Source organism: Oncorhynchus mykiss, chromosome 16 (assembly GCF_013265735.2).
Source record: "Oncorhynchus mykiss isolate Arlee chromosome 16, USDA_OmykA_1.1, whole genome shotgun sequence".
In the NCBI taxonomy this organism is placed as follows: domain Eukaryota; kingdom Metazoa; phylum Chordata; class Actinopteri; order Salmoniformes; family Salmonidae; genus Oncorhynchus; species Oncorhynchus mykiss.
Window position 1 is genome coordinate 24,664,369 of NC_048580.1, and position 20,392 is coordinate 24,684,760.

Here is a 20,392-nt window from a genome sequence, read left to right on the forward strand (position 1 = left end):
ATGAATGGAACCATTTCCCTGTTTGACCAATGGGTTTTATGGGTATTATGACTCATATTGTGGTACTCTAAGGCGTTAAGAAGGCTACTTCAAGACAACATGGTACAGAAATGAACTTTCTGGCTTAAATTAGAAACTACAGGTTTGATTCAAATCGAATAGGCATACAACACAAAAACAGAGTGAAACCCTCTATTTTAAAGTATCAACAAGGTTCTATATCTTTGGTCAACACTTTGTGTTAATGCACCAATTCACAAAGACAGGAACCGTATTCAGGTGGTCTGTCTGGCATTTCATGGCCATGCTCCATCTGCCCAATAGCAATTTACACCTCTGTGCCCATTGTGTTAAAATGCCAAGGTTAGAAACCAAAATGTTCTAGCTAGGTGAACAGAGGGGTTGGTTAAGCAACAACCTACTGGTGCACAACTATGGGGCAAAACAGACAGGGTTGGCTTAGATTGTTGACAACATGTAAAGCATATTTCATCTCCAATGTTTATTGAAAACATAAGTACATTTGCACAATGACCACTTGTCTCAAATACATCATTACAGTTATTGGTTAGCTAGCTAGCCATTTTAAACCATAGAGCATTGACATGAAATCAGTCAAAACACCTCAAGACATGGTATCAAGAACCAGATTTAATGAGCCACTAACATTCCCCACATGGCAGTTTCTTGTAAATCTTGCTAGCAATCTGGCCATCTAGAATTCTTCGATTAGGTTTAACTGCGGTTGGCATCCAATACACGTTGCATTACCGCCACCTACTAGACTGAAAACTCCCTTATACTTTGCTTAATTAAAAAAATGTAAAATTAAAAAACACTACACACTAAAAATAATAAATACCCTACTCCACTATTTAAATCTATTTAGTCCTACTTCAGGCCGACAGCCTTGAAGGATGGGACACCACCACTTAAAACACCCTGTAACTCTTCTGATGTCAAGTCTCACACACTCAAATACCTTTCTGCAACCTTTATTTTCTGCAACTCACAATCCATCCCTGCAGTACAGTTAACAGATAACCAGTACAGATAACCATTGCCACAAATGCCAAAAATCCAATCTTACTGAAACATATCAATTGTTGGTTTATCCCTCTGGTACTGGTACAAATCTACTACTCACACCACTCCTCTCAGGATCCCTCCCCTTTGATCCATCTTCCTCTACTTTCTTCACTGCCTCAGCGTATGACAACTTCTTCACTACTCTAACCCTGGAAACCTCAACCTGCCTCTCTCGCACAGGACATTTCTGATCCCCAGCCCCATGGGCAACCCCACAATTAAACACATACCAGTACTTTCCCCAATGCTACACATTATTTTGTCTCCTGCCCTTCTGCATACTCCTCACACCTAGGAACCTCCCTCCTACACACTGCTGCAACATGCCCATAATCTTGACACCTGTAACAACGTAATGCAGTCAGCACAAATGCACTTCTATATCCTAACATCACTTTGTCGGGCAAAAACTCAACATCAAAACTCAACAGGAAAGACAATGACTTCTGTTTCTCCACTCATGCCACCCTATCTGTGTCACCTCAAACGGGGCGGCAGGGTAGCCTGGTGGATAGAGCGTTGGCCTAATAACCGGAAGGTTGCAAGTTCAAATCCCCGAGCTGACAAGGTACTGTGAATTTCCCCCTTCAGTTGGTCAGCTTTCACATTTACCGCTACCCCAGTAATCACTACTTTCAATGGTGCCCTTTTCTTGAGAGAGCAAAACAACAATTCACATCTCTTGCCCCCACTCGTTTAACATGGAGCACCTGCTCCCTCTGACCAGCAGAAACACCAACAATTATCACAAGACCACTTATGGTTACCCCCATTCTGCTTGTTTATGTTTTATCTGTCGGCCCCAGCTGCACTCAGGCTCTAGGCACTCAGGTGTGTAGTTAATCCGACGCCCCCTGCCTAGTCAACGCCATTTTACCTGCTGTTGTTGTGCTAGCTGATTAGCTGTTGTTGTCTCACCTACTGTTTTAGCTACTGTTTTAGCTAGCTCTCCCAATTCAACACCTGTGACACCTGTATGCCTCGCTGTATGTCTCTCTCAAATGTCAATATGCCTTGTATACTGTTGTTCAGGTTAGTTATCATTGTCTTAGTTTACAATGGAGCCCCTAGTTCCACTCTTCATACCCCTGATACCTCCTTTGTCCCACCTCCCACACATGCGATGACCTCACCCATTACAACCAGCATGTCCAGAGATACAACCTCTCTCATCATCACCCAGTGCCTGGGCTTACCTCCGCTGTACCCGCACCCCACCATACCACTGTCGGCGCATTATGCCCTGAATATATTCTACCATGCCCAGAAATCTGGTCCTTTTATTCTCTGTCCCCAACGCTCTAGGCGACCAGTTTTGATAGCCTTTAGCCGCACCCTCATTCTACTCCTCCTCTGTTCCGCGGGTGATGTGGAGGTAAACCCAGGCCCTGCATGTCCCCAGGCACCCACATTTGTTGACTTCTGTGATCGAAAAAGCCTTGGTTTCATGCATGTCAACATCAGAAGCCTCCTCCCTAAGTTTGTTTTACTCACTGCTTTAGCACACTCTGCTAACCCTGATGTCCTCGCCGTGTCTGAATCCTGGCTCAGGAAGGCCACCAAAAATTCTGAGATTTCCATACCCAACTATAACATTTTCCGTCAAGATAGAACTGCCAAAGGGGGAGGAGTTGCAGTTTACTGCAGAGATAGCCTGCAAAGTATTGTCATACTTTCCAGGTCCATACCCAAACAGTTCAAACTACTAATTTTGAAAATTACTCTCTCCAGAAATAAGTCTCTCACTGTTGCCGCCTGCTACCGACCCCCCTCAGCTCCCAGCTGTGCCCTGGACACCATTTGTGAATTGATCGCCCCCCCATCTAGCTTCAGAGTTTCTTCTGTTAGGTGACCTAAACTGGGATATGCTTAACACCTCGGCAGTCCTACAATCTAAGCTAGATGCCCTCAATCTCACACAAATCATCAAGGAACCCACCAGGTACAACCTTAAATCTGTAAACAAGGGCACCCTCATAGACGTCATCCTGACCAACTGGCCCTCCAAATACACCACCGCTGTCTTCAACCAGGATCTCAGCGATCACTGCCTCATTGCCTGTATCCGCTACGGAGCCGCGGTCAAACGACCACCCCTCATCACTGTCAAACGCTCCCTAAAACACTTCTGTGAGCAGGCCTTTCTAATCGACCTGGCCCGGGTATCCTGGAAGGACATTGACCTCATCCCGTCAGTTGAGGATGCCTGGTCATTCTTTAAAAGTAACTTCCTCACCATTTTAGATAAGCATGCTCCGTTCAAAAAATGCAGAACTAAGAACAGATACAGCCCTTGGTTCACTCCAGACCTGACTGCCCTCGACCAGCACAAAAACATCCTGTGGCGGACTGCAATAGCATTGAATAGTCCCCGCGATATGCAACTGTTCAGGGAAGTCAGGAACCAATACACGCAGTCAGTCAGGAAAGCTAAGGCCAGCTTCTTCAGGCAGAAGTTTGCATCCTGTAGCTCCAACTCCAAAAAGTTCTGGGACACTGAAGTCCATGGAGAACAAGAGCACCTCCTCCCAGCTGCCCACTGCACTGAGGCTAAGTAACACGGTCACCACCGATAAATCCATGATTATCGAAAACTTCAACAAGCATTTCTCAACAGCTGGCCATGCTGTAGCCTGGCTACTCCAACCTCAGCCAACAGCTCCGCCCCCCCCCGCAGCTACTCGCCCAAGCCTCTCCAGGTTCTCCTTTACCCAAATCCAGATAGCAGATGTTCTGAAAGAGCTGCAAAACCTGGACCCGTACAAATCAGCTGGGCTTGACAATCTGGACCCTCTATTTCTGAAACTATCTGCCGCCATTGTCGCAACCCCTATTACCAGCCTGTTCAACCTCTCTTTCATATCGTCTGAGATCCCCAAGGATTGGAAAGCTGCCGCAGTCATCCCCCTCTTCAAAGGGGGAGACACCCTGGACCCAAACTGTTACAGACCTATATCCATCCTGCCCTGCCTATCTAAGGTCTTCGAAAGCCAAGTCAACAAACAGGACCATCTCGAATCCCACCGTACCTTCTCCGCTGTGCAATCTGGTTTCCGAGCCGGTCACGGGTGCACCTCAGCCACGCTCAAGGTACTAAACGATATCATAACCGCCATCGATAAAAGACAGTACTGTGCAGCCGTCTTCATCGACCTTGCCAAGGCTTTCGACTCTGTCAATCACCATATTCTTATCGGCAGACTCAGTAGCCTCGGTTTTTCAGATGACTGCCTTGCCTGGTTCACCAATTACTTTGCAGACAGAGTTCAGTGTGTCAAATCGGAGGGCATGCTGTCCGGTCCTCTGGCAGTCTCTATGGGGGTACCACAGGGTTCAATCCTCGGGCCGACTCTTTTCTCTGTATATTTCAATGATGTTGCTCTTGCTGCGGGCGATTCCCTGATCCACCTCTACGCAGACGGCACCATTCTATATACTTCCGGCCCGTCCTTGGACACTGTGCTATCTAACCTCCAAACAAGCTTCAATGCCATACAACCCTCCTTCCGTGGCCCCCAACTGCTCTTAAACGCTAGTAAAACCAAATGCATGCTTTTCAACCGTTCGCTGCCTGCACCCGCACGCCTGACCAGCATCACCACCCTGGATGGTTCCGACCTTGAATATGTGGACATCTATAAGTACCTAGGTGTCTGGCTAGACTGCAAACTCTCCTTCCAGACTCATATCAAACATCTCCAATCGAAAATCAAGTCAATAATCGGCTTTATATTCCGCAACAAAGCCTCCTTCACTCACGCCGCCAAACTTAACCTAGTAAAACTATCCTACCGATCCTCGACTTCGGCGATGTCATCTACAAAATTGCTTCCAACACTCTACTCAGCAAACTGGATGCAGTTTATCACAGTGCCATCCGTTTTGTCACTAAAGCACCTTATACCACCCACCACTGCGACCTGTATGCTCTAGTCGGCTGGCCCTCGCTACATATTCGTCACCAGACCCACTGGCTCCAGGTCATCTACAAGTCCACGCTAGGTAAAGCTCCGCCTTATCTCAGTTCACTGGTCACGATGGCAACACCCATCTGTAGCACGCGCTCCAGCAGGTGTATCTCACTGATCATCCCTAAAGCCAACACCTCATTCGGCCGCCTTTCGTTCCAGTTCTCTGCTGCCTGTGACTGGAACGAATTGCAAAAATCGCTGAAGTTGGAGACTTATCTCCCTCACCAACTTCAAACATCTGCTATCTGAGCAGTTAACCGATCGCTGCAGCTGTACATAGTCTATCGGTAAATAGCCCACCCATTTTTACCTACCCCATCCCCATACTGTTTTTATTTATTTACTTTTCTGCTCTTTTGCACACCAATATCTCTACCTGTACATGACCATCTGATCATTTATCACTCCAGTGTTATTAACCTGCAAAATTGTAATTATTCGCCTACCTCCTCATGCCTTTTGCACACAATGTATATAGACTCCCCTTTTTTTTCTACTGTGTTATTGACTTGTTAATTGTTTACTTACTCCATGTGTAACTTTGTGTTGTCTGTTCACACTGCTATGCTTTATCTTGGCCAGGTCGCAGTTGCAAATGAGAACTTGTTCTCAACTAACCTACCTGGTTAAATAAAGGTGAAATAAAAAAATACAAATAAAAAAAAATCTATTCCACAGCACCCAACTTTTTACATTTTTATTTATTTAACTTGGTAAGTCAGTTAAGAACAAATTCTTATTTACAATGATAGCCTACTCCGGCCAAACCCGGATTACACTGGGCCAATTGTGTGCTGCCCTATGGGACTCACAACCGTGTGATGTGATACAGCCTGGATTCTAACCAGGTACTATAGTGGCGCCTCTTGCACTGAGGTGCAGTGCCTTAGACCGCTGCTCCATTCGGGAGCCCAAACTTCAAATGGATCAGCCAAAGGGCAAGGGTCCCTTTTTTCCAAAAACTACCACCTCACAATCTCCCTAAAATCAGCACGAACCCCTCCGGATGTAGCGCTCAAAAGTGCGTCCCACTTCTAAAGCAGCTGCTTCATCTCGATGTTCTTCTTTATCAATAGCTACCACGACGATTTCCCTTTTTCAAACACGCGGGCTCTTTCTCCCGGATTCATCGATTTCCTGGAGCGTGACGTCCCGGCCATCTAGAATCACAACAACAAGCTGACTTCTGCCCCATGGGAGCGTTTACATCGTTAGTCGACGCTTTACCGGACACAGACTAGTTTACAGACTATACTTTAACACAAAGTTTGCTCAAAATAATAGCCTCTTACATAGGCTTCATTTTCTTTACTAGATTTTGCGGGACGCGATGGAAGAAGAGGTACATTTGGCATGCCTGTTTCACCATTGCCCCTTTGCTTTGGTTAATGTCTGCTACAACTTTGAGGCAGGAGACACACTTCTCGTGGAGCTCTTGTAGGATTTTGCGCGCGATATAGGCTACTCGTGCTTTTTTATAGAATGCGTTCATGCTCATTAATCTATACATTTATCTACGCAGCCTCATGGCAGGATATCGGTGAATAAATACCAACCGACGGAGTTGAAAGTCAAAGAAGAAGAGGACCATGGCGATTTCAGTTATCAAAGTAAGAGTGGTGGCTGATGATTATTACTGGATAAGTGTTGTGGTTCAAAAATAATCCTCAATTACCTTTTTTCTTAATTTGCTATTTACTTTAGTTTATTCTTATATGGAAGATGAATTATGGGACTGGTTAATTGCATTTAGATTACATAGAGAAAACAAATCAATGAATATTGGCAGAATAAGTGGCCCACGCGCTGAAAATGACACACACTATTGCAGGGGTAGGCAATCATGTTCCTGGAATGCCACAGGTACTGCTGGATTTTGTTCAATCTAGGCCCTGATCAGGGGTGCGTTCAGTTCGTTTGAACGTTTGGTACGTTGCGGAACTTTTTCACAAAACGTTCTTTAACAGACTTGAAGCAACGAGTGACGTATTTAAAGGGCAAGGATGCATTTTGAACTCGCAACCCAGCCCTTCCCGGTTTTTCAACTGGTCGATCAGTGCCTCATGGCTTCTGTTCAGTTGAACACTCTATTACGTTTTTATGTGCTGAACGCAGCCCTGACCAACTGAGCTAAAAAATGAACACCTGACCTGGTCTTCCAGGTCAGTTAAATCAAAAACATGAAGTGCCTGCAGCACTCCAGGACCAGAGTGCAGGCGTAGGCAACCATATTCTTTCCCTCCCTGTGAAGTGTACATGTCCTTCTCTGAGAAGGGAATTCGAGAGCTACAGTATAAGGTTCTATCTGCAAAAAGATGATTCTGAGATAATTGGCTTTAAAGTTCCGAACCTTCATTGGTTTGAATGGTGTCAGCAATTTATATATTGTATTCTTTTGAATATAACATGAATTTGGGGGTATTAAGAGTACTAGGTAGAGAACATTGAACAGAACAAGGCTATATTATTAACATAATACTTAATTGATTAATTAATGCCACTAATTAGTAAGGAGCTCCCCACACCTGGTTGTCTAGGGCTTAATTAAAAGGAAAAATCTAAGAACCTGCAGACTCCAGGCCCTCCATGGAATGAGTTTGAGACCCCTGCCTTAGTCTCTCCCATTCAAGCATAACTTGCCTTGAAGATTTGTGACCCGATTCAGGAAACTAGGCGTATTTCGCAAGTCACGACTTCACAGGAGAGCCGTTTGGACTTAAAATGTTTACGAAATGCCTTCTCGAACATGTGAACTTTCATGTGCCTTATTATCAAACGTGTATGCCATCTGTAAATACAAATAAAATCGTTAAATTACAAGCTTAGTTGGTTTAGCCACAGAAGAAGTGAGCAACCTTCCCGCTAGCCATGATTGGCTGAGATAATGAGTGGGCTGGACACGCCGAGAGAGGAGTTTGGATTGGTCTGCCATATAGCACATATCTGTCTATTGGAGCTGGTCAGTATTTCTAGGTAATCGTGTCGAACGTGGCTTTTTGAAAATGTATCGCGTAGTAAAACTGCATAAATCTAATGTCAAGTTAAAGTTTGCTGTTAGCCAGCTAACTTTAGCTGGAGAATGATAGCTAAGGAGATGGAGAAAATACCAGTCTGGATACATTGTCAAACTAAGAGCAACCATGTATGGCATCAGACAGGAGATGCGTCCAACCATGTATACTGATAAGATAGTCTAGCTAGCTATATTTTCAGATGTTACACGTTTCTAAATTTGACAGTGTTTTCATTTCAAGTGTACTGTTAGCTAACTAACGTTAGCTGGCTGGGTCGCTAGCTAACGTTATGTGTATGATCTTATTCTTCGTATCTCAGACACATTTGCTTGACTAGTTATAGCCATATAACCTGGTTGGTTAGCTAGCTGCAGATTCATGCAGGGTAGTAACATTGTGATTATGGTCCATTGTTTAGCTATCTACGTGTCTTAACAAAAGACTCCACTCTAATTTTGACAAAGTATTTTCATTTCAAGTTAGTGTACTGTTAGCTACCTAGCTAATGAAGCTGGCTGGCTTGCTAACTAACATTACGTCATGCATTGGATTCATTCTTTACCTAGCTAGCTATCTAGCTATATTTCTTAACAAAAAAAGCTTGTCTTAGTGTGCCAGAGCGCAGAATAATATTTTAACGTTCAACACCCGTTGAATATGTCCGGTGTCAGTAAACGTCATCAACAAAGTGTAATTCAATTGTTGCCAGCAGCACAGTTAGACACCAATGCTCTGGATAACATGAAACAAGCCTAACCAGCTCTGCTAGGGTGAGTAAAATGGTCAGAGTGGGGTGTTTTCTCATTGTGTCTGGAAGTAGTTAGCCAGTTAGCTTGGGTGCTTGACTGTAGTTGTGAGGTCTGAGCTTTCAGAACAAGCCTACTTATTGAGGATCCAGTGTGCGCTCTGAACGTGAAACACTCTGAATTTACAAACGGACAATCTGACAGCAGAGTTGCAGTCACTAACACTCTGGATAACTTCTTATGGCAGATGACACTCATAGGACTTCATGTTACACAATACATGTATGTTTTCAAATCAAATCAAATTTTATTTGTCACATACACATGGTTAGCAGATGTTAATGCGAGTGTAGCGAAATGCTTGTGCTTCTAGTTCCGACAATGCAGTAATAACAAGTAATCTAACTAACAATTCCAAAACTACTGTCTTGTACACAGTGTAAGGGGATAAAGAATATGTACATAAGGATATATGAATGAGTGATGGTACAGAGCAGCATAGGCAAGATACAGTAGATGGTATCGAGTACAGTATGTACAAATGAGATGAGTATGTAAACAAAGTGGCATAGTTTAAAGTGGCTAGTGATACATGTATTACATAAGGATACAGTCAATGATATAGAGTACAGTATATACGTATGCATATGAGATGAATAATGTAGGGTAAGTAACATTATATAAGGTAGCATTGTTTAAAGTGGCTAGTGATATATTTACATCATTTCCCATCAATTCCCATTATTAAAGTGGCTGGAGTTGAGTCAGTGTCAGTGTGTTGGCAGCCGCCACTCAGTGTTAGTGGTGGCTGTTTAACAGTCTGATGGACTTGAGATAGAAGCTGTTTTTCAGTCTCTCGGTCCCAGCTTTGATGCACCTGTACTGACCTCGCCTTCTGGATGATAGCGGGGTGAACAGGCAGTGGCTCGGGTGGTTGATGTCCTTGATGATCTTTATGGCCTTCCTGTGACATCGGGTGGTGTAGGTGTCCTGGAGGGCAGGTAGTTTGCCCCCGGTGATGCGTTGTGCAGACCTCACTACCCTCTGGAGAGCCTTACGGTTGAGGGCGGTGCAGTTGCCATACCAGGCGGTGATACAGCCCGCCAGGATGCTCTCGATTGTGCATCTGTAGAAGTTTGTGAGTGCTTTTGGTGACAAGCCTAATTTCTTCAGCCTCCTGAGGTTGAAGAGGCGCTGCTGCGCCTTCTTCACGATGCTGTCTGTGTGAGTGGACCAACTCAGTTTGTCTGTGATGTGTATGCCGAGGAACTTAAAACTTGCTACCCTCTCCACTACTGTTCCATCGATGTGGATAGGGGGGTGTTCCCTCTGCTGTTTCCTGAAGTCCACAATCATCTCCTTAGTTTTGTTGACGTTGAGTGTGAGGTTATTTTCCTGACACCACACTCCGAGGGCCCTCACCTCCTCCCTGTAGGCCGTCTCGTCGTTGTTGGTAATCAAGCCTACCACTGTTGTGTCGTCCGCAAACTTGATGATTGAGTTGGAGGCGTGCGTGGCCACGCTGTCGTGGGTGAACAGGGAGTACAGGAGAGGGCTCAGAACGCACCCTTGTGGGGCCCCAGTGTTGAGGATCAGCGGGGAGGAGATGTTGTTGCCTACCCTCACCACCTGGGGGCGGCCCGTCAGGAAGTCCAGTACCCAGTTGCACAGGGCGGGGTCGAGACCCAGGGTCTCGAGCTTGATGACGAGCTTGGAGGGTACTATGGTGTTGAATACCGAGCTGTAGTCGATGAACAGCATTCTCACATAGGTATTCCTCTTGTCCAGATGGGTTAGGGCAGTGTGCAGTGTGGTTGAGATTGCATCGTCTGTGGACCTATTTGGGCGGTAAGCAAATTGGAGTGGGTCTAGGGTGTCAGGTAGGGTGGAGGTGATATGGTCCTTGACTAGTCTCTCAAAGCACTTCATGATGACGGATGTGAGTGTTACGGGGCGGTAGTCGTTTAGCTCAGTTACCTTAGCTTTCTTGGGAACAGGAACAATGGTGGACCTCTTGAAGCATGTGGGAACAGCAGACTGGTATAGGGATTGATTGAATATGTCCGTAAACACACCGGCCAGCTGGTCTGCGCATGCTCTGAGTGCGCGGCTGGGGATGCCGTCTGGGCCTGCAGCCTTGCGAGGGTTAACACGTTTAAATGTCTTACTCACCTCGGCTGCAGTGAAGGAGAGACCGCATGTTTTCGTTGCAGGCCGTGTCAGTGGCACTGTATTGTCCTCAAAGCGGGCAAAAAAGTGATTTAGTCTGCCTGGGAGCAAGACATCCTGGTCCGTGACTGGGCTGGATTTCTTCCTGTAGTCCGTGATTGACTGTAGACCCTGCCACATGCCTCTTGTGTCTGAGCCGTTGAATTGAGATTCTACTTTGTCTCTGTACTGGCGCTTAGCTTGTTTGATAGCCTTGCGGAGGGAATAGCTGCACTGTTTGTATTCGGTCATGTTACCAGACACCTTGCCCTGATTAAAAGCAGTGGTTCGCGCTTTCAGTTTCACACGAATGCTGCCATCAATCCACGGTTTCTGGTTAGGGAATGTTTTAATCGTTGCTATGGGAACGACATCTTCAACGGACGTTCTAATGAACTCGCACACCGAATCAGCGTATTCCTCAATGTTGTTATCTGACGCAATACGAAACATCTCCCAGTCCACGTGATGGAAGCAGTCTTGGAGTGTGGAGTCAGCTTGGTCGGACCAGCGTTGGACAGACCTCAGCGTGGGAGCCTCTTGTTTTAGTTTCTGTCTGTAGGCAGGGATCAACAAAATGGAGTCGTGGTCAGCTTTTCCGAAAGGGGGGCGGGGCAGGGCCTTATATGCGTCGCGGAAGTTAGAGTAACAATGATCCAAGGTCTTTCCTCCCCTGGTTGCGCAATCGATATGCTGATAAAATTTGGGGAGTCTTGTTTTCAGATTAGCCTTGTTAAAATCCCCAGCTACAATGAATGCAGCCTGTTCGATAAAGTTCATATTTATATCAAAAAATCTGAGTTTACATTGGCTCGTTATGTTCAGTAGTTCCAAAACATCCAGTGATTTTGCAGAGAGCCATATCAATTTACAGAAATACTCATAATAAACTTTGATAAAAGATCCAACTATTATGCATGGACTTACATACACACTTCTCCTTAATTAATGCAATCGCTGTGTCAGATTTTAAAAAAAAACTTTACGGAAAAAGCACACCATGCAATAATCTGAGTACAGCGCTCAGACAACAAAACAAGCCAAACAGATACGAGCCATGTTGTGGAGTAATCAGAAGTCAGAAATGGCATTATAAATATTCACTTACCTTTGATGATCTTCATCAGAATGCACTCCCAGGAATCCCAGTTCCACAATATATATGTGTTCGATAAAGTCCATAATTTATGTCCAAATAACTCCTTTTGTTAGCGCGTTTGGTAAACAAATCCAAACTCGCGAGGCGCGGGCAAGTCCAGGCGAAAGTTCAGACAAAAAGTTCAAAAAGTTTTATATTACAGTTCGTATAAACATGTCAAACGATGTACAAAATCAATCTTTAGGATGTTTTTTATACAAATCTTCAATAATGTTCTAACCAGAGAATTATTTTGTCTTTAGAATCGCAATGGAACGCAGGTCGTTCTCACATGAGCGCACGCGATCAGCTCATGCCACTCTGGTAGACCCCTGACTCAATCCGCTCTCATTCCCCCCTCCTTCACAGTAGAATCCTCAAACAAGGTTCTAAAGACTGTTGACATCTAGTGGAAGCCTTAGGAAGTGCAATATGAACCCATAGACACTGTATATTCGATAGACAATGACTTGAAAAACTACAAACCTCAGATTTCCCACTTCCTGGTTAGATTTCTTCTCAGGTTTTGCCTGCCATATGAGTTATGTTATACTCACAGACATCATTCAAACAGTTTTAGAAACATCGGAGTGTTTTCTATCCAAATCTACTAATTATATGCATATATTATCAACTGGGCCTGAGTAGCAGGCAGCTTACTCTGGGCACCTTATTCATCCAAACTACTCAATACTGCCCCCAGCCATAAGAAGATAACATAACAGCCTAACCAGCTCTGCTAGGGCGAGTAATGTTCAGTGAGCGGTTCTCTCTCACTTAGATGTCTGGAAGTAGCTGGCAAGTTAGTACAGAATGATCAGATCAACCCTTAAAGAGATGGGTGGGGCTAAGGCTTAAGAGGGTGTGAATGGGTGTAGACAAAGAAGGGCTCTCTAATAGTAGTACCAAAACATTGAAAGATGGTTTTCTCAAAAGTGAGTTTACAAGTTGATCAACTTTCAAATCCAAATTACTTATCCATTGTTTCCTCAAATGCAGTGTATGATATATCAGAGGTGTGGACTCGTCACTTGACTTGGACTTGAGTCAGACTCGAGTCACATGATGATTTTAGACTCAACTTGACAAAATCAAAAAAAGACTTGCAACTCAACTTTGACTTTAACACCAATGACTTGTGACTTAACTTGGACTTGAGCCTTTTGACTCGAACTGACTTGATACCCTCCCCAAGCCCAAATATATAAATATTATGCTATTAAAAAAGTGTTCAGCGCATCAATTCTTCATTTAACGGATTACAGCAGCCAATCAAATTGTGCCAGCGGAGAAAAAGTTGCGCGTGGCAGTGCAGAGGAACGTCGGCAGGTGAATTCAGACGGAGCCCTTGGAAAGATGATACCCCAAATTATTATTTTTGAATATAAAGACTACGATGTAGTCAACAAAAAACAGATTGCAACTTGGAAAACATGCGAGAAGAAAATTAGACTGCGGCGCAACAACTTCCAACTTTGTTTGACATTTGAAGCTGCACAAAGAAAGGAAACACTTGGAAGTTTGTGGAAATGTGAAAGGAATGTAGGAGAATATAACACAATAGATCTGGTAAATGGTAATACAAAGAATAAACCAACAGTTATTTTGTATTTAATTGAACCTTTTGAAATGCAAGAGACAGGCCATAATGTATTATTCCAGCCCAGGTGCAATTTGCTGTGTATGTGCAACATTTTCGACTGATCCAAAGAACCATTGTATTTCTGTTCAAAATGTTGTATCAAGACTGCTCAAATGTGCCTCATTTGTTTATTAATAACTTTTCATGTTCAAAATTGTGCATTCCTCAAACAATAGCATGAAATTATTTCACTGTAATATCTACTCTAAATTGGACAGTGCAGTTAGATTAACAAGAATTTAAGCTTTCTGACAGATCAGATATGTCTATGTCCTGGGAAATTTTCTTGTTACTTAAACCTCATGCTAATGAAATTAGCCTACATTAGCTCATGGAAGGGACACCGATCCCGAAGAAGATTTTATTAAATTATTGTAACTTTATGACAGGATTGTTTTTAGGTGTCTAGAGTATATCTGGAGAGAGAGAGCACTATATTATTAGTTTTGTTTCATTGATGTTTATCTCATGGCTACCCATATATTTCCATGAAAATATCAAGTTTATTTGGAAAGTAATAAATATATATATTTTTAAAAGCATTCATGATTTGTGTAAATATAATACACTAACTATTACTCTTGTTAAAAATATGAATTAAGGACTTGGGACTTGTCGGTCTTGACTTGGGACTTGAGTTCTAAGACTTGAGACTTAGAACTCAAAGGGTGCGACGCAATGGCGGAGGCATGCAGAGGCCAAATTGAGTTCCGAACCGCATTGCCATGCTCATCCCAAATTTTGTAACAATGCAGAGGTTCTGTATAGCTCTGCATTGACATGTTTGGTTGATGGTAGGTGGGGGCGGGAGTTCCTGTATAAACACAAACTCACTTCATTGACAACAGCTCTGCGCTGCTCTGCGAAGCACAAGAAGTATGAGCGTAAATACTGCACGGCCAATGCAGACGTTGTATTGACCATGCAGCGCTTTTTACCCTGCAAGGTCCAGAGTAATGCTGGTTTTCTGTTCTACCAGATAATTGATTGTTCCCACCTGTTGTCCCAGGTCTAAATCAGTCCCCTACACTAACGTAAACCTAGGAATAGGGAGTCTAGACCCCTGATTTGAATTGGTCACATGACAATTTATCATGTGGAGATTTACTAAGCTCTATCTGTCTAACTCAAGATCTTGTTTGTTTTTGCCAGGGCCAGGAGGGAGCCCAAACTCACACTCCGACAGTGGGAAGACTTCCTCGGAGTCAGGGGAATCAGACAGAGAGCTGCCCAAATCAGACAGACCGCACAACTGCTCTCTGTGCAGAAAGGGATTTTCCCAATTGGGACATCTGAAATTACACAATAAAACACATACAGGAGAGAAACGCTATGGCTGTATTCAATGCGGGAAGAGTTTCGCAAGGTCAGACTATTTAAAAAAACATGCGAAAATTCACAGTGTAGAGAAACCATACAAATGCTCTGTGTGCTGCAAGGTATTTGCTAGGTCAGACATCTTAACCATACACACGAGAGTTCACACTTCAGAGAGGGTGCAGCGTCCCACCAAAGAGAAACTCTATCCCTGCTCTCAGTGCGGAAAGCGGTTCTCTCAATTGGGAAACCTCAAATCGCATGAGAGCGCTGTGCATGCAGGAAAGAAGCCTTTCAACTGTCCTGAATGCGGAAAGGGGTTCTCACATTTTGGTAACATGCAAAAACACCAGCGTGTGCACACTGGAGAGAAACCATACATGTGCCCTGATTGTGGGACAGGTTTTTCCAGATCACATCACCTCAAAACACATCAGCAAATTCATAAAGGGGAGAAGCCTCACTTATGCACTGAATGTGGGAAGGGTTTTGCTAGGGCAGACTCTTTAACGGCACATCAGCGAGTGCACAGGCTAGACAACAAGCCGTACGGATGTTCTGACTGTGGCAAAGCCTTCTCTTCATTTGGAAACTTAACACAGCATCAGAGAATTCACACCGGAGAGAAACCATATCAGTGCTCTCAGTGTGAGAGAAGCTTTGCTTTTTCAACAGATTTGAAAAATCATCAGAGGAGACACACTGGAATGAAACCATACTATTGCTCGGACTGTGGGAGAAGTTTCACAACGGCATCTTCCCTAAAATCACACCAGAAAATTCACAAATTATAAAAGTCATGGTCTCCGTGTGGTAGTAATGTCTCTCTACATTGTCAAACACTAGCGAAAACTCAGCTGTCTAAATTCTGCCGATGGGGAAACCTTGAGGAGGCTCACATTTTTCTTAGGAATACTAGAGGCACAATATTCTCATGGTTTAATCCTTGGTTTAAAAACAGCATAGGAATTCAATGTTTTGTTTTTAATACAGTGATTTTGGTTAATTGGATGGTTATTTTTACACTGAAACTACCTGAATTGTTTTTACCCAGAAATCTCTTTAATGTTTGAATGTGTTTACTAGATAGCTCCAGTTGTGTGAATTTTATTCTATATATGTTGATAATGACAAGCAAAAAAACATGACTATAGGGAACAAGAATCTCCTGCAAATTATGTTAACTTTTTGTTGTATAACCTGCATTTGTCATAAGAGGGTCAGGACACATTACATTGCAATCACAAAACATATGCAATGTCATAAGTTATATTGACAATAAACTTTAGTTGCAAACTCATTTGAAGCATTTATGCTTTAATTTAGTCCTCTGACACTAGTTCAGTTGGTAGAGATAAGAGTGTCTGCTAAATGGCATACTGACTGGCTGCATCACTGCTTGGTATGGCAATAGCACCCCCCTCGATCGCCTGGCGCTACAAAGGGTTGTGCGGACAGCTAAGTACATCACTGGGGCTGAGCTCCCTGCCATCTAGGACCTCTATCAGGTGGTTGACTTGACAGCTCATGCAGTTTTAGTGTTCTGATTACAGAGTTCTGATCATGGAACACCATGTGTCTACACCTACACAGTTGCCACATTAAAAAAACTGTGATACTCTGAAAAATACGAGGTCAAATCATGACATCCGTGATCTTCATTTCGGAAAGTTGGAACTCTAGAAAGAGGTCCGAGTTCCCGAGTTGGAATTCCAAGTTTGGGAAAAATCATTTTGAACATAAATCAGTCGGAGCTCGGGTGGCTGGTCTCAGATGATCCCGCAGGCGAAGAAGCCGGATGTGGAGGGCCTGGGCTGGTGTGGTTTCACGTGGTCTGCAGTTGTGAGGCTGGTTGTACAGTGCTGTGAAAAAAGTATTTGCCCCCTTCATGATTTATTATTAAGTAAGACGAGGGTGGGCAGTCTGTGCATATTTGTAAACAGCTTGTGCACAAAATGTAAGGAAGTCTCAAGATTTTAGAGTATAGAAAGTAGAGAGTATCTTATGATAAACTGCAGACCACACTATTTGCCAAGAGAGTTTATCTATACTTTTCGTGGCTGTTTATTTACCACCACAGATGGACGCTGGTGCTAAGACCACACTCAGTCAGCTGTAATAAGCAAACAGGAAACAGCTCACCCAAAGGCGGTGCTCCTAGTGGCCGGAGACTTCAATGCAGGGAATCTTAAAACAGTTTTACCTAATTTCTATCAACATGTGAAATGCGCAACCAGAGGTGAAAAAAATCTAGATCACCTGTACTCCACACACAGAAATGCGTACAAAGCTCTCCCTCACCCTCCATTTGGTAAATTTGACCACAATTCTATCCTTCTGATTCCTACAAGCAAAAATTAAAGCAGGAAACACCAGTGACTCAATCTATAAAAAAGTGGTCAGATGAAGCAGATGCTAAGCTATAGGACTGTTTTGCTAGCACAGACTGGAATATGTTCCGGGATTCTTCCGATTGCATTGAGGAGTACACCACAAGTCACTGGCTTTATCAAAAATTGCATCGAGGACGTCGTCCCCACAGTGACTGTACGTACATACCCCAACCGGAAGCCATGGATTACAGGCAACATTCGCACTGAGCTAAAGGATAGAGCTAGCACATTCAAGGTGCGAGACTCTAACCCAGAAGTTTATAAGAAATCCTGCTATGCCCTCCAACAAACCACCAAACGGGCAAAGTACCAATATAGGGCTAAGATTGAATTGTACTACACCGGCTCTGACGCTCGTCTTATGTGGCAGGGCTTGCACACTACTACAAAGGGAAGCACAGCCACGAGCTGCCCAGTGACACAAGCCTACCAGACGAGCTAAATCACTTTTATGCTCGCTTCAAGGCAAGCAACACTGAGGCATGCATGAGAGCATCAGCTGTTCCGGACAACTGTGTGATCACGCTCTCCGTAGCCGATGTTAGTAAGACCTTTTAAACAGGTCAACATTCACAAGTCCGCTGGGTCAGACGGATTACCACATGTGCTCCGGGCATGTGTTGACCAACTGGCAGGTGTATTCACTGACATTTTCGGCATGTCTCTGTCTGAGTCTGTAATACCAACATATTTCAAGCAGACCACCATAGTCCCTTGTGCCCAAGAACACTAAGGCTACCTGCCTAAATGACTACAAACCCGTAGCACTCACGTCCGTAGCCATGAAGTGCTTTGAAAGGCTGGTAATGGCTCACATCAACACCATTATCCCAGAAACCCTAGACCCACTCCAATTTGCATACTGCCCAAACAGATCCACAGATGATGCAATCTCTATTGCACTCCACTCTCACTTTCCCACCTGGACAAAAGGAACACCTACGTGAGAATGCTATTCATTGACTACAGCTCAGCGTTCAACACCATAGTACCCTTAAAGCTCATCACTAAGCTAAGGATCCTGGGACTAAACACCTCCCTCTGCAACTGGATCCTGGACTTCCTGATGGGCCGCCCGCAACAGTGGTAGGCCTGATCACCGACAATGACAAGACAGCCTATAGGGAGGAGGTCGGAGACCCGGCCGGGTGGTGCCAGAATAACAACCTATCCCTCAACGTAACCAAGACTAAGAAGATGATTGTGGACTACAGGAAAAGGAGGACCGAGCACGCCCCCCATTCTCATTGATGGGGCTGTAGTGGAGCAGGTTGAGAACTTCAAGTTCCTTGGTGTCCACATCACCAACAAACTAACATGGTCCAAACACACCAACACAGTTGTGAAGACGGGACGACAAAGCCTATTCCCCCCTCAGGAAACTAAAAAGATTTGGCATGGGTCCTGAGATACTCAAAAGTTTCTACAGCTGCAACATCGAGAGCACTGTTTGCATCACTGCCTGGTACGGCAACTGCTCGCCCTCTGACCGCAAGGCACTACAGAGGGTAGTGTGTATGGTGTCAGAGGAAGGCCCTAAAAATTGTCAAAGACCCCACCCACCCCAGTCATAGTGTTCTCTCTACTACCGCATGGCAAGTGGTACCGGTGCGTCAAGTCTAGGACTAAAAGGCTTCTTAACAGCTTTTACCCCCAAGCCATAAGAGTCCTGAACATGCAATCAAATGGCTACCCGGACTATTTGCATTGTGCCCCCCACCCTCTTTTACGCTGCTGCTACTCTCTGTTTATCATATATGCATAGCCACTAACTTAAACATTCATGTATATACTACCTCAATTAGCCCGACTAACTGGTGCCCCCGCACATTGGCTACCCGGACTATCTGCATTGTGTCCTGCCACCCACTCTTTTATGCAACTGCTTTATAATATAAATTCTGTTTATCATGTATGCATAGTCACTTTAACCATACCTACATGTAGATACTACCTCAATTAGCCTGACTAACCAGTGCCTGTATATAGCCCCGCTATTGTTATAACCTCGCTACTGTTATTATTCACTGTCTTTTTACTGTTTTTTTTTATTTATTTCCTTATCTATTGTTCACCTAATACCTCTTTTTTTTTTTTTTTACTTAAAAATTGCACTGATGGTTAGTAAGCATTTCACTGTAAGGTTGTACTGTACCTGTTGTATTCGGCGCACGTAACAAATAAACTGATTTGATCTGTTATCTTTTGACAATGGATAAAGGCCATGATTTCTCATCTGCAGCAGAAATAAGGACTGAGACCGGTGAGACGGGTGCGTATAAAGCTTCTCAGAGCGGTAGTGCTGATCTAGGCTCAGGTTCTACCTTTTTTCAATATGACTTAAAAGGTCAAACTGATCCTAGATCTGCACTCCGACTCTTAGATGCTTTGTGGTGCAACTTATAAATGTTGAACTGAAGTTTGGACACTGATCTGTTTTAAAATAAACATTATAGTCTATGATGGTGGGAATTGCAACATGACTGGGTTTGAGGTTCATTACAAAGTTCATTGCTGAGATGCCAAGCAGGTTTTTACAGGTGGTCGGCCTACTGTCCATTTCCTGTCTGTGATTGTATTCTTTCTTTCTCCAGAGTGGTGCAGCGGTATAAGGCACTGCATCTCAGTGCTAGAGGTGTCACTACAGACCCTGGTTCGATTCCAGGCTGTATCACAACCAGCCGTGGTCCCATAGGGCGGCGCACAATTGGCCCAGCGTCGTCCAGGTTAGGGTTTGGCTGGGGTAGTCCGTCATTGTAAATAAGAATTTGTTCTTGACTGACTTGCCTGGTTAAATGACACTCCTGTGTGATGCAATAAAATAGATAGCCTACAAATAAATAAAACATTGTATAATATACATTATATAATAAA

General features: G+C 44.0%; 1 protein-coding gene across 1 annotated transcript; it reads left to right on the forward strand.

The window, feature by feature from the left end:
- Window positions 1-5,972: 5,972 nt before the first annotated feature.
- Window positions 5,973-16,425, forward strand: LOC110491698 (zinc finger protein 239-like). Its single transcript, XM_036946588.1, has 3 exons — window positions 5,973-6,402; window positions 6,583-6,670; window positions 14,961-16,425. The coding sequence occupies exons 1-3, from the start codon at window positions 6,391-6,393 to the stop codon at window positions 15,917-15,919; spliced, it is 1,059 nt and encodes a 352-aa protein (XP_036802483.1). The 5' UTR covers window positions 5,973-6,390; the 3' UTR covers window positions 15,920-16,425.
- Window positions 16,426-20,392: the final 3,967 nt, after the last annotated feature.

Bases quoted from the DNA above. Each gene is read 5' to 3' on its own strand.
- LOC110491698 (XM_036946588.1), top strand. The intron at 6,671-14,960 runs GTAAGAGTGGTG...TGTTTTTGCCAG, and splicing joins TGGCGATTTCAGTTATCAAA to GGCCAGGAGGGAGCCCAAAC.